Raw genomic sequence first — 14,556 nt, 5'->3', positions numbered from 1 at the left:
TCAACTATCCATTGGAGCATCTTCTGAACCGATTCTCCTTCCCGACGTCTCATCGCGTCTTTCCACTCGCAGCATGGCTAAGATCAAGATGTATAGTCGAGGGCTAGGCCTCCGGATGGCGATTCTGATCACCTGCCAGATTGCATTTGTCCTATTCGGTGGGATACCATGAAAGCCTTACAAATTGACGGTTGGGCTGCTAACTCTGTCCTTATCCAGGCTATAATCAGGGTGTCTTCTCTGGAATCATCAACAATGAAGACTTTCTGAGCATCGTCAACCACCCCCGCGCGGGCATGCTCGGATTCCTAGTGTCTATTTACAATCTGGGCTGCTTTTTCGGTACCTTGATTGCCTTCATGACAACAGACAGGCTCGGGTTTCAAAAGTCTATGTGGTTTTCGATGGTCTATGTAGTGGTGAGTCCCGCCCGCGGATGAATGAATGAGATGGACAGCGACTAATCTGGCTGGCTCTATAGGTCGGTGGTACGGTCCAGACATGCTCATACTCCCTAACACAGTTACTCATATCCCGCTTCGTGAACGGTATCGGCACTGGTATTATGTCAACGTTAGTGCCTGTCTACCAAGCGGAGCTATGTGAGGCACGGAAACGGGGAAAGTTTGTGTGCAGCCTACCGCTTGCCGTTGGGGTTGGGATTGTCCTCGCCTATTGGTTTGACTATGGTATGACCTATGTTACAGGGTCAATCAGTTGGCGATTACCTATCGCTTGTCAGGAGATATTCGCCGTGCTTGTAGTCATATTGGTTGCTGGGTAAGTCGGCCGGTTCCGCGTACAACAACTGCACTTGAATTTATATTGGTCAGATCTAACTGGTGTGACAGGCTCCCAGAAAGTCCCCGGTGGTTATACAGGAAAGGTCGGAACGAGGAAGCACTGCAGGTTTTGTGTGAGGTGTATGACCGGGCACCTGATCACCCGAAGGTCCTTGCCGAGTCTGAAGGAATTTTACAAGCACTCGAGTTGGAAAGCGCGCGTGGAGAATACAGATGGTCTCAGATCTTCCTTAAGAGAGATGACTTGCAGACTGGTCGGCGGGTCCTTATGGCTTATGGGCTCCAGTTCATCAACCAAATGGGCGGTACCAATATCATCGTTGTAAGTGGCCCGGATGCACGTTTGCAGACTGTTCAAGCTGACAGGAAGTCAGTTCTACGTTACAACAGGTGAGAATCAGACGGCTGTTTCCAAATGGGGGCTAGAGCATTTCTGACTCGTTACCTAGTCTTGCAGGACAATGTTGGCCTCACAGCAAAGACAAGCTCGCTCGTTGGTGGAGTGATTCAGATCATGTTTGTCATCGGTAGGATTTACCTCGACATATTCGTGCACAAGACACAACACATTAATCGCATCGCTCCTAGGTTCATTGTATCCTACACTGTATGCAGATCGCCTTGGACGTCGAAACCCCATGATGTGGGGATCATTCGGTCTAGGCTTCTGCATGTTGATGCTTGCCATCCTGTTTTCGTTTGAAGGTATCTTCAACTTCCTCGTTTCCGAGAACTCAGCGCCTTAACGTTCGATCAGGAACCTCCCAGGCAAAGCCTACGGCCACAGCGGCCGTCGCATTCTTCTTCCTGTTCATGCTCATCTTTGGAGCATCCACAAATTGCATCCCATGGCCATACGGACCTGAACTCCTCCCTCTACATGCGCGCACCAAGGGGTAAGTCCATATGGAGTGGTACTTAGCGCGCTGCGTGATCTTCTAATGTCAAATAGACAATCCATCGGGGTCTCGGCAAACTGGCTTTGGAACTTCTTCGTGGCCATGATTACTCCCATCCTGCTCGAAAAACTGCGCTGGAAGACCTATCTCATCTTCATGTGTCTTAACTTCTCCTTCATCCCCGTAAGTGGAACCCCACTATCACCGTCTACTGCCATCATTTACTAATCCTGAGTCGTCACAGCTCATCTACTTCTTCTACCCCGAGACCGCCAATCTAACTCTAGAAGAGATCGACGGCCTATTCCTCGGGGACTCGCTCAAGGCCCACCACACCGACGAGGAAAGTCAGTCGAAGGGACACTCCGAGGTCATCGTCGAGAAGATCGGCTAGACCATACGCAACATTCTTGCGGCGTCAGCAGCGGGCCAGTGTGACACACCAGCACATGCACTGTGGCCCTGGTCTCGGAGCTGAGGAGGAGCCGTAAGACAGGCACGGAATCAGATCGACGCAATACAGAATTGTTACGATTCAACTTTTAAGACGCGATGACGGTTACGTTTACCGACGGAAGGATGGAAAATAGATTGTCTACATACCCTGTACAGCTATCAAGCGATGCCAGATTAGTTCTGGTAGCCGGTAGTCCAACCTGCCTCTGCGATATATACTTAGCTAGTGATCATGTGAGTCTAATTACAAACCGATATACGCAGTTAATGAGATGTCTTAATTTCAAATAGCATTGAATTGCTCTGGAAGAATTGGTTTTTATTTAATTTGTTTTTTCCCTATTTTTCTTTGCTAGATGGGAATGATTGATCGGCATAAACACAAATCATAAAGCACAAACAGGCAAAATGGTAAGATACGAAAGCATGACGTCCACTACAGCCCTCTTTATTTCCCCTCCCCGGGCTTCATTTCAGATTTGCAACATTTCATATTCGATGTTGGAAGAGATAGAAATAAAAAAAGAAATAACACATGAAAAAGAAGAAGAAAGGAAAGAACCCACAAATGCAACTCCGAAAAAAGAGACGCAAAAATTACGATAAATAACCACGCCAACGGGCCGAAGATGTTAAAGAACTACCAGAAATGGTTAGATGGTGGTTGAAACCCGCGGTGGAAAATGCGGAACCGAAACGCGAAAGCGAGAACGAAAGCGGCTCTGGGTCGTCGTCGTAGAGGTGTCGTTAGCTGTTGTGTCGTCGGTGAACTGCTTGATTTAAGTATCAATTTCCATCCCCGTCGCCATTCCTACGCTATTGTTCAATCCCGCGCACATGTCGCTGCTGACTGGCTGGGCGCACATCGTTTGCAGGAGCGGAAGGCCCGGTTCTGTGGTGGCGTTCAGGCCTAGAACGCCTGGGCCGCTATTGTTGTTATTGGATTGTCTGTCTGCAGCGTTGAGTACTTGATTTTGCTCAAAGACTACGGGAACCGAGCGGAGATTGTGCACGCATTGTTCCCAAGAGGAGGCCACAAGCTGAGCCTGGCTGAGGTCTTCGCTGAAGAGATAGAAGGCAGGGGCGATGGCCGGTCCGGCAGGGGTGATTGGCCGCGCTGTGACCAGGTACGCATTGAGCGCGCGGTTCTTCATGAGGATCTGCGAGTCCAGTAGGTACGCTGCGAATTGCTTGTCGATGTACTTTTTCCAGCCACGCACGGCGGCCGCCATGTCGACATCGTCGGTAGAGATTCGTTGCCAGCTGATTCCGAGGAGGTGGGTTGCGTCGTCAACCTGGGGTTCGTTCGGGGTTAGGGGGCTGGTGCGGGCTCCGGCGTGGGGGAGGCGGCGGTTGTCGTCGTCGGTTGTCTCGTGAAGTCTTCGTTGAATGTGGGCGAGCGTGATGTCGTCGACACGGGAGGCGGATGGGTCGAGACGCTGCGACTTGCGGCTGTGGAGTTCGGACGAACTGGCCTGGGACCGCGACGACACAGGAGCCGCCGTGGCAGCGGCGTTTTCAAGCTGTTCTTCGTACCAAGTGCCTGTCTGGCTCTCTGCAGAAAGCGACATGCCGGTGCGAGGATTGATAAGTGCCATGCCCTCCCCATAGATAGGCTCCTCTTTGGACGCTGGCGCTGGCGCGGCTACTGGAGGCGCGCTCGAAGCATTGAGGGCTTCCTCAAACTCGGCTTCATCTCGCGATCTCTTGCGCGAAATTCGGGAAGAACTGGCTGCAGTGTTGGCCAGCTTCGGTACGGAGAAGACATTGTTGGAGAACGACGAGGCGGCCTGGGAGTGCACGCCATTCCTGAAGAATGGATTGTGAGACGCGGCAGAGGCCGAGTCGAGCTGCGACTGGCGAGGGAACTGAACAAAAGCGTGTTCCTGGCGAGGGGATAGGACCATGGCGGGTCCATCCGCAAGACCACTGAGGAGCATTGGGCACATGGCGAGAGACTTGCGAAGGTGGTTAGGAGGGAGAATCCGAAACTGTTGCGTTCTGTCCTGTTAAGTGAGCTATAACAAACAAGCTAGAGTAACCTGCAGATGAAAGCAAGATGGTTGAGTGACGTCGATGAGAAGAAAAGAGATGCGGAGAAGGCGGTGGTTGTCAAAGGGCTCGGAGAAGAGAAGTAATGAGGTATATCAGACGACGGTCGTGTGTTGTTGGAGAGACTTTGGGAGATGAGAGATGAAAGGTGAGGAGAAGGAGAGGAATTGGGACGAAAGAAGAGGAAGGAAGCGGAACACAGGAAAGGTGATGGGAGAAGACGTGATGACAAGAAGTGTGAGAACTTAGATCCACGGGATCAGCGGAGAGAAGAGAGATTTGGAAGAAGAACGCGTGAAAAGGCGCTGACGGATGCGGATCTTTTTTGCGTCGCTTAGAGCTTCTTTGGAGGATGCGGAGAGAATTTGCCTTGATACTGTAAGATACAGTGCCAAGCCCTGCAGCACTTGCAGTGTTGCTATGCAAAGCATGGCGGTGCCCGGCAGCCGCATACCGTATAATACTGTAATGATTTGCAACCCCCACAAGATCCAGATCGGCTTGTAAGGATTGCCGCATTATTGGTTGATGAATCACCACGCTGGTCAATGCAATGTGGGTCAGTGTCCTCATAGACCCAATTTAATTGGTCAGAAAAAGGACGCCCAGTCCGCGCGTCGGCCCCTTCTGTGCGCCACTCCGCACAATTATTGGCCAATCCGGCTGCTGCTGGCCTGAGGTTTCAACAGGGTTATGATTGGTCCGTAACTGAGGCCCGCTTTGGCAGCTGCCGCAACGAAATATGATTGGGAGCCTTGCAAATTGGCCAAATGCCTCAGGACAACACCGGCGTGGCTGGGAGTTTTCTTGAGGCGAGAGAGCAAGATAACCAACCAAGGACCTCGACCGTCATGATGATGAACATAAGGTAATGTATTGCATTTCTCGTCCATCCAAGAAAAAAGCAAACTCTATTTTGGTAGCACATGAGAAGTATCCTATATTCACAGGGAGAAGATAAAAGGGATAAAGAAAACGTCGGCGAGAAGGAAGTTGAAGAAACAGAAACAACACACATCCGACACCGGAACCTCGTGCTAATCTAACATGACAGTCAATGTTCATAGAGAAAGATGGAAAAAAACAGTAAGCCTCTGTAGTCCCCGTACGGACGATGTCCGTGATGCAAAACGCGGAAAAGAAGGGAATACCTCCAAAGGTCAAGGCATATCATATGGATGTCAACGCATCTAGGAAGGCGAGACCGGCTGCATTCCCTGCATGTCGCCGAGTCAGGCCGCCAGTCGGTCAAACATGTGGACGATCTCAACAGAAGCGCGCATTAATTCAGAGAGGGTGAGGTAAAGAAAATATATGGCCAGTGACATGTCTTCAAAGGGCCTCAATATGAAAAGTGAATGAAAAGTATTAAGCCAGACTCCTGCCGTATGGAATCTTGCATTCTATTTTGCTACCGCCAACAGGTAACGAATAGCTCTCACCCAGCAGTATCTGCGTTGCCGCATCTCATAGGAGCATTCTCGCATGCTCTTTCTGTATGCAGATTTATCGGCGTCCTTTAGGCATTTCCAGCAGTTGCGCCGCCAAGCATGCCCTTGACCTTGTCCACAGACTCGGGAGCGTAGCTGGGCGCCATTGAGCCGATCAGCAGGAAGAAGATGAGAACAACAGCACCGATGATGATGGATTTGCGCTGAGCGGGGTGGTTGGCACCGTACTCGGCCCAGGACCGGTTGGCCTGGCCGGCGTACTCCCTAATCTTATCGCCACCAAGCTTGTAGTAGACCAGACCGATCAGAGCAATCGAGTAACCGAAGAATTGGAGAGGGGTAACAGGAGTTTGCCAGATCATCATCGATGCAGCGACAAGAAGGATATCTTTCAGTACACCACACAGGGTCATGACAAGGGAGGAAGTCTTTCCGATCTGCGTTCAAGTGTTAACGACTAAAACAGGAAATGCGAGGTTGGCGAACACTACTTACCAGGAAAACGACGGAAACGTTGAGCAGGAAGGCAACAACAGCGTTGGCCAGCAAGGTCCAGACACCAACGTTGTAGACGTGGCCCATAGTCAGGCTAGGTACTTCAACGAACAAGGCAGTGACACCGTTCATCACAGCGCACACAGGAGCGAAGTAGTACAGGGAAACGAGAGGGTCCATCTTGAATTCAGCAGAGCTGAGAAGGCGCTGAACCATGACCAAACGGGTGGCTTCGAAGACAATACCGCCGATCTGGAACAGGAAACCGATGAAGACGAACTTGATCTCACCAAACGAGGCAATGACGACACCGACGACAATAATAGCGACGTTGAAGAGGACTTTCAGGTTGACGGGGGCCATTCCCATAGCCCAGGTGGCGAGCAACACAGCGACCGGAGTTGTTGCCTATGTATCGTCATCAGCAATTATCGCCCAGCGACATGGCAAGTTGATCGGAGCCAAAACACACCTTCAGCATCTGGATAAAGGCAACACTCAGGTACAGGTATGTCACGTTACCGCAGATCAAACTCAGGGAGAAGAAAAGACCAATAGGTACAATAGCGCGCAGGTAGACCCGTCCAGTCATCTTCACAGACTTGCGGCCATCGAGCAGAGTTGTTGTGCGGGCGAGAACTTGAGTCATGAAAGTCGCGAATGCCAAGTGCCATGTTGTCAGGATGATAGCTGGGAACGATTAGATTTCGCTTGACGAGATATAGTGACAGAATCGGACTTACGGAAGCCTGGACAGATAAATCGTTAGTAGGCTGGTTGAGAAAACTTGATCGGCTAAGCGAATCGGCCAGATTTCACTTACGGAATTGGGCATAATCCAGGATGTGCTTGTTGAACAGGATGACGCTGGAACTCAAAGCAATCCAGACACTAACAAAGCCTCAGCATAACTGATTCATCGTTGTTGTACCAAGAACTGAATAGTTGTGCTCACCTCACATAGACGGCAGGGTGGAAGGTAGGCTTGGGAGGCTCCGACTTCTCAGCGGCGGGATTGACGGTGGGCAGGAGAGGCTCAGGGCGAGAGACCTCGCCGGAGACTCTGGCTTTTTCTCCTTCGTTACTCATTGTGAAGAGTTGACTCTGGTTGGATAGGAATTGCTTGAAATCGAAAGGGCGCGGCCGTAGAAGGCTGCTCTGACCAAAGCGCGCAGAGGCCAGGGGTGAAGCTGGAAGAAGAAGAAGAGAAATAGAAACAAATGTCTAACGAGTGAGACTAGAGTTGGTCAAGAATGATAAAAAGAACAGGAACCAAATGAAAAACGAAATAGAGAACAAGTAAGGCTTCGACTGAAGGGAGATGGATGAAGTTGAGGTATGTGACGGAAGAGGAGAGGGGGAACGGAAAAGAAAAAGCAGCGGATAGGATATGGAGATTTCGTCTGTGACTAGAGAGGTACTCCGTGCTTAACACGGAAAGAAATAAAAAAGAAATTGTATTGCGTAAATCTTTAAGGGTCGGGGATCAAACACGGGTCGGGTTGGATTAGGGGCTAATAATCTGGCTCAAGTGAGCAAAGGCGTGGTCGTACGTAGTCCTAGTATCCGTAGATAGGTGTCGATAGAGCTGGCTGGACAAACTAATAATAATAAAATAGAAAATAAGATGATAGCGAGATCGTGGGCTGGGATGAGGTATGTCGTTCGTCGGTGAAAGTGGACACTGAAGCTGGCCTTGAGCAAGCGCTGTCCTCTAAATGGGGTACGTACAGTGACAGACGCAGCCGAAAACTTTGTTTAGCTTAGGGGGTACTCCGTAAGGTATGCATAATAGTTCCTGCTGAAAGCATCTCCCTCTGATAATACCGTAGAGCCTTGGGACTTGGCCCACTTGGAAGATGTGACAAGAATAGTGGTGGTGGGGCAGATGGGGCTAAGATCAAAAGCGGGCAAGGCCCAACCAGTATTACTGAATGAGGTATTGGCTAGTACCAAATCAGAAGTTGAAACACCCGCAAGTGGTTCCGACCTTCGAGCGCCCAGTTTCAACTTTTTTGCGTTCTGGCCAGCAGCGATCAGACTTGAGACTTCTGAGGCCAAGGTGGACTGGAAGAGGCGAGACCAAGAACAAATTGACTGTGGTAGTGGTACTTCATGCACTGTGTTTCTTTGGTATGATGGTACCTTAGAAATGGCATGGAATAGAGTACCTACTATGCAACCTGCAGTATGCATTTATTTCCCTGGCGCTACAGAGTACAAGGTACGGAGTAACTGCAAAGATAAGATGTGTTCAACCTGAAATTGAAGGGTCTAATGTTGGGACTTTCTTGTACCTGGTGGTGGAGGTACCCAGAAGACCCAGAAGAGAGATCTAATTGCTCAAGAAGAAATGCTTACAGAGTGCTAACTATGGTCACTTGTGGCGAGCACCTGGTTGCTAGTGAGCTTTTTGGTTTGCTGTTAAAGGCCAGGTATCCACCTCTCTATCCCAATTCCTTAATCTTGACCATCCCCGCCCCTTTTGGTTCCCAGACCTGAAGGTTTGGCACATTATTAGTTGGTACTTCCAGCAAGTTCCTTGAAAGAAAAGCTGTGTGCCCTATTATTGAAGCAAAGTTATGGAGATATTATTAACAGTGCTTGTTCTCTTCATAGGCAGTTCATCAATATGATAAAACAATTAATGTATTTTGACCGCCAGTGAAGCGTCCAAGGATCATCACTTTTCTGCCGACCTCCTGATCTTCGTTATACGTACTCTCCATCATCAATTCATGGATTCTGATTGAAGGATACGACAGCAAACCAGCGAATCTTGCAACATCGAGTGTTGATCGAAATTAACAGTGTCCTGCTTGTCACCACTTGCATTACGCAAGCAGTCTGAGAGCCAAGCAATCCAATACCCGCCACTTATCCATAGCGCCGCCGAGGTCCCTTACCTGTGGAGAATGCGGCGACCTCAATCCAATGAGCTTTAAAAACCTGCCGCTATCACGCTTTGGTTCCCTGGTGTCGCAAGTACCCGACTTCTTGTGGCTTGCACTAACCTTCACCTACCTAAAGTAGTCTATCAGGGACCAGCTGAGAACAAGGACATGGGTAACGAAATTGGAAACGATCAGTCAGGGACCCACGAGGATCTGATTTCTGAGTGTCCGAGTGCCTTCAGTGTTTGTCTGCTTGTTTGTAGGCTATGGAGTGTCTAGAGAGAATGCCTACTCTACCAACGACCCAAATACTCGATCTGTCAGATAAGCATCGCAACGTATACTAAGATGTTCTTGGTAAGTTCCCAAGTCTCCAGGTTGCCCGAAAATCAGACAAGCAGAGGATTCTAAGGGGTCTATAGATCCACTGCCACACTGCGACATCCAATGCAGGAGACAAGACCAGCAGGGGCCCTGATAGCCGGTGAGTAGGACGGTACGGAGGTGGTATCTTTGTGGTGAGGTACATGTACCTAGTACTAGCATTAGTACTACGGAGTAGGTCCCTGACGCCTCGTCATCAGTCAACTCCAGTGGAACACGGGCATAATCAAGTTGATCAACGGTTCAGCACAGTTTCTGGAAGAGATCTACAATAATAATTAGTGTTTCCCTTCCCAGAGAAGTTAATCAGTGGGACCCTTTTTCTCAACCACCCTCTATGCTGGATCTGCCAAGCTATCAGTTTCCGAGCAGCAAGCTTGGACCAGGATGTCGCAAATGCTGGTCAATCCGAAGAATCATGGACAATCGATGTAAATTTGTCCAGTGCCTATCTACCGGAATACAAGTAGAGGATGATTATGTCTGGTTTTCTTTTCTTCTGGCTCGTCGAAGTGGACAGGGGAATATCCTCAGCGTTTGATACGGAGTTTGAAGACGGATATCTTCGACTTACTCCTCAAGATAGCTGAAGCAAAGGACGGCTGTGGAACTTCCTACAATCAATCAACATCTTCCTGATGGAAGCGAATACTAGAAGTGAGAGCCCTCTTAGGAGACTAGTCATAGAACATACACAAAAGTGGCTTTATTCAATCAACAACTGTTGCCAGCACGGAGCAGAACAAGCCCAGTATGTAAAGTAGCTACTCCATATTTGTACTGAATTAAGAACAGCTGTTCGTACTCTGTGCTCCTGTTTCCATAAACGATCAGATATTGAAGCGGTCACCTGGTCTGATATGGAGCCGCAAGTGACATTCTTGTCTCCAGCTTCCAGCCCCCAGCGTCTACGGACTTAAGGAGGAACCTGCCACCGGAATAAGCATCACTAAGCTGCGGAGCGCATAGATCTTGGGTATGACATTGAGATAAACATGATGATGTGCCTGTGTTGCTCTGGGATTGGGCGATAAGCGAATTCTGTCAACGTCGCAAGCAGCTGGGTTACTGAGTCTATCATCATTGTGATCCGCAAGGGGTATAGACACTTCTGTGTAGCTGCCGGGGAAATTTGACACAAGACGAATATCTTTATTTAGGAGATGTAGACTTAAGGTTGTGATACTTATGGGGTTAGATTTGAGGTGCAACCAAGCGCCCTCTGTGGCTATCTACAGAACTATGATAGAGCCCGGCTGAGGATTGAATATTAGGTATGCTAATACTAAGGTACAGACCTCCACCAAATACAATAGTGAAATTATCCAACAAGATGGTAGCAAATACCCAGATGGCATAAAGAGACTGTTGTGGTTGGTAGTACGGAGTAGTAGGGTTCATGGCAGCGATGCACTTTAGATAGGTCCCGAAAGTAGGAGTAACAATAAATTGCTGATAACCGTGGTTTATCTGCCCCAGTTGTTTCCAGACAGACCATTTCTAAAATAAATTCTTGATATTTTCATTTTTCCTTTCTTTTCCTTTTTTTTTTAATTTTTTTTTTTTAATGCGTATTTAATATTATCAGTTTTAATATTATTATTTTTCCGGATGGTGGCCAATTTCCCCTTTTTCCATCCCCTCCCCCTTTCAGGGCTCAACTAAGGTACAATCTGCCACTGCTGGGGCCTTTTGACTATTGATTGGCCTCAGGACTTTAATTTGAAACAGGCGTTCCCCACAGCTTGTTTGTCACGTTTCGTTCTCCCGACCGCTCTGTGATACACCTATCTTTCCTCCCCTCCTCCTCTCTCAACCGTCTTCCTGTCTTCATCCCAAACTCTCTCGTTTGCTTTCCTTTATATTCTGCAGTCTCCTGCAGTTTGGCATTTTCTATGCTTAGTCTCGCTCGCAGAACTTTGAATCGCGTTCCCAGCTTCCAGGATATCCTACAAGGCAGGATGACCCACCCCGATATGTAAGAACTCTCCCCTCCCGAAGCTCTTCAGGGGTAGCTTGTTTTCTTGCGATGAAACTGACATTGCGGGTTTTCCCTTCAGCTCCGTCGACGTTCTCGTCATCGGTGCCGGACCTACTGGTCTCGGTGCTGCTAAGCGTCTGAACCAGATCGTACGTCCTTCAATGCCGATTTCGCAGCGCAATTGATCGCAGAACTGATGTCGACAATAGGATGGCCCCTCATGGATGATTATTGACAGCAACGAGACTCCTGGTGGTCTTGCTTCTACCGATGTCACCCCCGAGGGATTCGTACGTTTACCTTTGACAGGACAATCAATTGATCCCGAATTCGAGACAGACGGTCTAACAAACTCCTAGCTTTACGATGTCGGTGGTCACGTCATCTTCTCTCACTACAAGTATTTCGACGACTGCATTGATGAGGCGCTTCCCAAGGAGGATGATTGGTACACCCACCAGCGTATCTCCTACGTTCGCTGCCAGGGCCAATGGGTCCCCTATCCTTTCCAGAACAACATTTCCATGCTTCCCAAGGAGGAGCAGGTCAAGTGCATCGATGGCATGATCGATGCTGCTCTTGAGGCTCGTGTCGCCAACACCAAGCCCAAGACCTTTGACGAGTGGATTGTTCGCATGATGGGTACCGGTATCGCCGACCTTTTCATGAGACCCTACAACTTCAAGGTCTGGGCTGTGCCCACCACCAAGGTACGTTTGAAAGTCGGACATCAGATGGTCGTGGTCTGAGAGAACAAACGGGCTGATGGGTTCTGTTCGAATTAGATGCAATGCGCCTGGCTCGGTGAGCGTGTTGCTGCTCCCAACCTCAAGGCCGTGACGACCAACGTTATCCTCGGCAAGACCGCTGGTAACTGGGGTCCCAACGCTACATTCCGCTTCCCCGCTCGTGGCGGTACTGGTGGTATCTGGATTGCCGTGGCCAACACTCTCCCTAAGGAGAAGACCCGCTTCGGTGAGAAGGGCAAGGTTACCAAGGTCAATGCCAACAACAAGACGGTGACGCTGCAGGACGGCACCACCATCGGCTACAAGAAGCTTGTCTCCACCATGGCTGTTGATTTCTTGGCCGAGGCCATGAACGACCAGGAGCTCGTTGGTCTCACCAAGCAGCTCTTCTACTCTTCCACCCACGTCATTGGTGTTGGTATTCGTGGCTCTCGCCCCGAGAGAATCGGTGACAAGTGCTGGGTACGTAATACTACAGGCCCAGTTTCCGTCCCTAAGCCTCTGTTTTTCGTGCTAACGTATGGACCATTCAGCTCTACTTCCCCGAAGACAACTGCCCCTTCTACCGTGCCACCATTTTCTCCAACTACTCCCCTTACAACCAGCCTGAGGCCTCGAAGAAGCTGCCCACCATGCAGCTTGCCGATGGCTCCAAGCCCCAGAGCACTGAGGCCAAGGAGGGCCCTTACTGGTCTATCATGTTGGAGGTCTCCGAGTCCTCTATGAAGCCCGTCAACCAGGAGACTCTTCTGGCCGACTGCATCCAGGGTCTCGTCAATACCGAGATGCTGAAGCCCACCGATGAGATTGTCTCCACCTACCACCGCCGCTTCGACCACGGCTACCCCACCCCCACCCTGGAGCGTGAGGGTGCTCTCACTCAGATCCTGCCCAAGCTGCAAGACAAGGACATCTGGTCTCGTGGCCGCTTCGGTAGCTGGCGCTACGAGGTTGGCAACCAGGACCACTCCTTTATGCTGGGTGTCGAAGCCGTCGACAACATTGTCAACGGTGCTGTTGAGCTCACTCTCAACTACCCTGACTTCGTCAACGGTCGTCAGAACGCTGAAAGACGTCTGGTGGACGGCGCTCAGGTATTCGCCAAGAGCAAGGCCCAGTAAAATGTTCCTTTCTCATGTACCATGATGGTTTTGATCAAACTATGTCAATCCTAATACTGAATGATGTCTTCAACGGGAAAAATCTAGAGGCGAGACTGGGAACAACGGAGCATTTTGCTATTAATTCGAGACGTCCGAGAACTTGTCTGCCGGCGTTTCATTCTGTGAATCACCTTACTTTCTTCTTCCGACCGCCTTTGCACCTTTACCATTCTTGTTATACCATTTCTCAGACATAAATCATGTTGTTAGACTTGCCTCGCATCTATTATATACCTTACCCTTTATTCTGATGAATTCGATCATTCTGATCCTTCTTTGACTGGCTTGTTTGGCATGAGGTGATTCTATGATATAAAGCTGCTCTCGTTAGACTTTGCTTTACTACAATATATCACTAATCAACCAGAATATCATCTATCAATTCGAAGCAGCCTGCTTTGCGCTGAATCTCATCTGTTTTGCAGTTCTGGCGCTTTGAGCTTGTTGACAAGAGGATCACTCAAAAGACAGGATCAGAGTACATGTTCTGGGGGTCTAATGGTATATCCATCTCTCTAGCTACACATTCACAATGCTTCTTTCACAGACTATCCACATAATGGCCAATCAGTAATCAAACTGATTGCTATCCAGTTTCTCTAGGTACCATGTAGTACCTTACCCAGTTGCGTCTTGACGTTACAACTGAGACACAGCAGCATACTCCAATCAGCAATACCGCATTAATGAAAATGACAACGATCGCCACATGGAGAGGTAGATATTAGTTAGTCATCACAATCTCGCAAGCTACAAGACTACATCCTGCGACCTGTGACATAACCTGTGCTCTAAGGTAAGGTAGTCGATGATGTACTCCGTAATCCGCATAAGCCCCGACTGGACCAAAAATAACATGAGACCTATTCCGCTGCCCGACGGCATCACCCATGGATCTATGACCGCAAGCAACACGCGTCCAGGGGCGAAGATATAAATCTCTTGTTCAGCCTGTCAACTTGTCACAAGGATGAAACAAGACAGTGGTCTATCTCAAAATAGTCTATTCCCCAAATGGAAACAGAGTGATCTCCAGAGGGCAGGCTTGTTTTTTTGGCGGATCTACGGTCTCACTTTCAAGTCTCCGTCAGTCTGTGGCGAATGGCGACTTTGGGATCCGCCATCATTCGTTGGAATCATGGGTACAGGACGCGTAAGTATGGAGACGGGTTTGATGGTTAAGACTCTAAATAACTCATGGCAATGTCTAATTCTGTAGACAACAGTTT

General features: G+C 49.2%; 5 protein-coding genes across 5 annotated transcripts; 2 read left to right on the top strand and 3 right to left on the bottom strand.

Moving 5' to 3' along the window:
• Nucleotides 1-73: 73 nt before the first annotated feature.
• P174DRAFT_455486 (sugar transporter-like protein) lies at nt 74-2,385 on the top strand (the record flags this gene model as incomplete). The annotated part of the gene is made up of 10 exons (XM_024829326.1): nt 74-158; nt 220-419; nt 482-780; nt 852-1,125; nt 1,178-1,193; nt 1,253-1,330; nt 1,392-1,508; nt 1,561-1,699; nt 1,756-1,885; nt 1,947-2,385. The coding sequence occupies 10 exons, from the start codon at nt 74-76 to the stop codon at nt 2,094-2,096; spliced, it is 1,488 nt and encodes a 495-aa protein (XP_024677119.1). The 3' UTR covers nt 2,097-2,385.
• Nucleotides 2,386-2,460: 75 nt separating this feature from the next.
• On the bottom strand, nt 2,461-4,450 carry P174DRAFT_446371 (uncharacterized protein). Its single transcript, XM_024828563.1, has one exon. It carries the CDS (start codon nt 4,063-4,065, stop codon nt 2,938-2,940), a length of 1,128 nt encoding a protein of 375 aa, XP_024677118.1. The 5' UTR covers nt 4,066-4,450; the 3' UTR covers nt 2,461-2,937.
• Nucleotides 4,451-5,478: 1,028 nt separating this feature from the next.
• glfB (UDP-galactofuranose transporter) lies at nt 5,479-7,557 on the bottom strand. The gene is made up of 6 exons (XM_024832427.1): nt 7,112-7,557; nt 6,980-7,047; nt 6,900-6,905; nt 6,629-6,846; nt 6,157-6,564; nt 5,479-6,098 (listed from the first exon to the last, which is right to left on the bottom strand). The coding sequence occupies exons 1-6, from the start codon at nt 7,243-7,245 to the stop codon at nt 5,730-5,732; spliced, it is 1,203 nt and encodes a 400-aa protein (XP_024677117.1). The 5' UTR covers nt 7,246-7,557; the 3' UTR covers nt 5,479-5,729.
• Nucleotides 7,558-10,342: 2,785 nt separating this feature from the next.
• On the bottom strand, nt 10,343-10,932 carry P174DRAFT_436034 (uncharacterized protein; the record flags this gene model as incomplete). The annotated part of the gene is made up of 3 exons (XM_024825972.1): nt 10,343-10,584; nt 10,733-10,904; nt 10,930-10,932. The coding sequence occupies 3 exons, from the start codon at nt 10,930-10,932 to the stop codon at nt 10,343-10,345; spliced, it is 417 nt and encodes a 138-aa protein (XP_024677116.1).
• A 325-nt stretch (nt 10,933-11,257) lies between these two features.
• P174DRAFT_446369 (protoporphyrinogen/coproporphyrinogen oxidase) lies at nt 11,258-13,704 on the top strand. Its single transcript, XM_024828562.1, has 6 exons — nt 11,258-11,412; nt 11,495-11,564; nt 11,625-11,705; nt 11,775-12,125; nt 12,201-12,626; nt 12,698-13,704. Exons 1-6 carry the CDS (start codon nt 11,330-11,332, stop codon nt 13,283-13,285), a joined length of 1,599 nt encoding a protein of 532 aa, XP_024677115.1. The 5' UTR covers nt 11,258-11,329; the 3' UTR covers nt 13,286-13,704.
• The last annotated feature ends 852 nt before the right edge of the window (nt 13,705-14,556 follow it).

Source organism: Aspergillus novofumigatus (genome assembly GCF_002847465.1).
Source record: "Aspergillus novofumigatus IBT 16806 chromosome Unknown P174scaffold_13, whole genome shotgun sequence".
In the NCBI taxonomy this organism is placed as follows: Eukaryota; Fungi; Ascomycota; class Eurotiomycetes; order Eurotiales; family Aspergillaceae; genus Aspergillus; species Aspergillus novofumigatus.
Note: the sequence above shows the minus strand (reverse complement) of the source record. Positions and strands in the feature narration are given on the sequence as shown.

Coding starts and splice junctions, on each gene's coding strand:
- P174DRAFT_446371 (XM_024828563.1), bottom strand. CDS start 4,065: ATGGTCCTATCCCCTCGCCAGGAACACGCTTTTGTTCAGTTCCCTCGC.
- glfB (XM_024832427.1), bottom strand. CDS start 7,245: ATGAGTAACGAAGGAGAAAAAGCCAGAGTCTCCGGCGAGGTCTCTCGC. Junction 7,048..7,111: donor CACCCTGCCGTCTATGTGAG/GTGAGCACAACT, acceptor AGGCTTTGTTAG/TGTCTGGATTGCTTTGAGTT. Junction 6,565..6,628: donor CCTTTATCCAGATGCTGAAG/GTGTGTTTTGGC, acceptor GACGATACATAG/GCAACAACTCCGGTCGCTGT.
- P174DRAFT_446369 (XM_024828562.1), top strand. CDS start 11,330: ATGCTTAGTCTCGCTCGCAGAACTTTGAATCGCGTTCCCAGCTTCCAG. Junction 11,565..11,624: donor CTAAGCGTCTGAACCAGATC/GTACGTCCTTCA, acceptor TGTCGACAATAG/GATGGCCCCTCATGGATGAT. Junction 12,627..12,697: donor GAATCGGTGACAAGTGCTGG/GTACGTAATACT, acceptor TGGACCATTCAG/CTCTACTTCCCCGAAGACAA.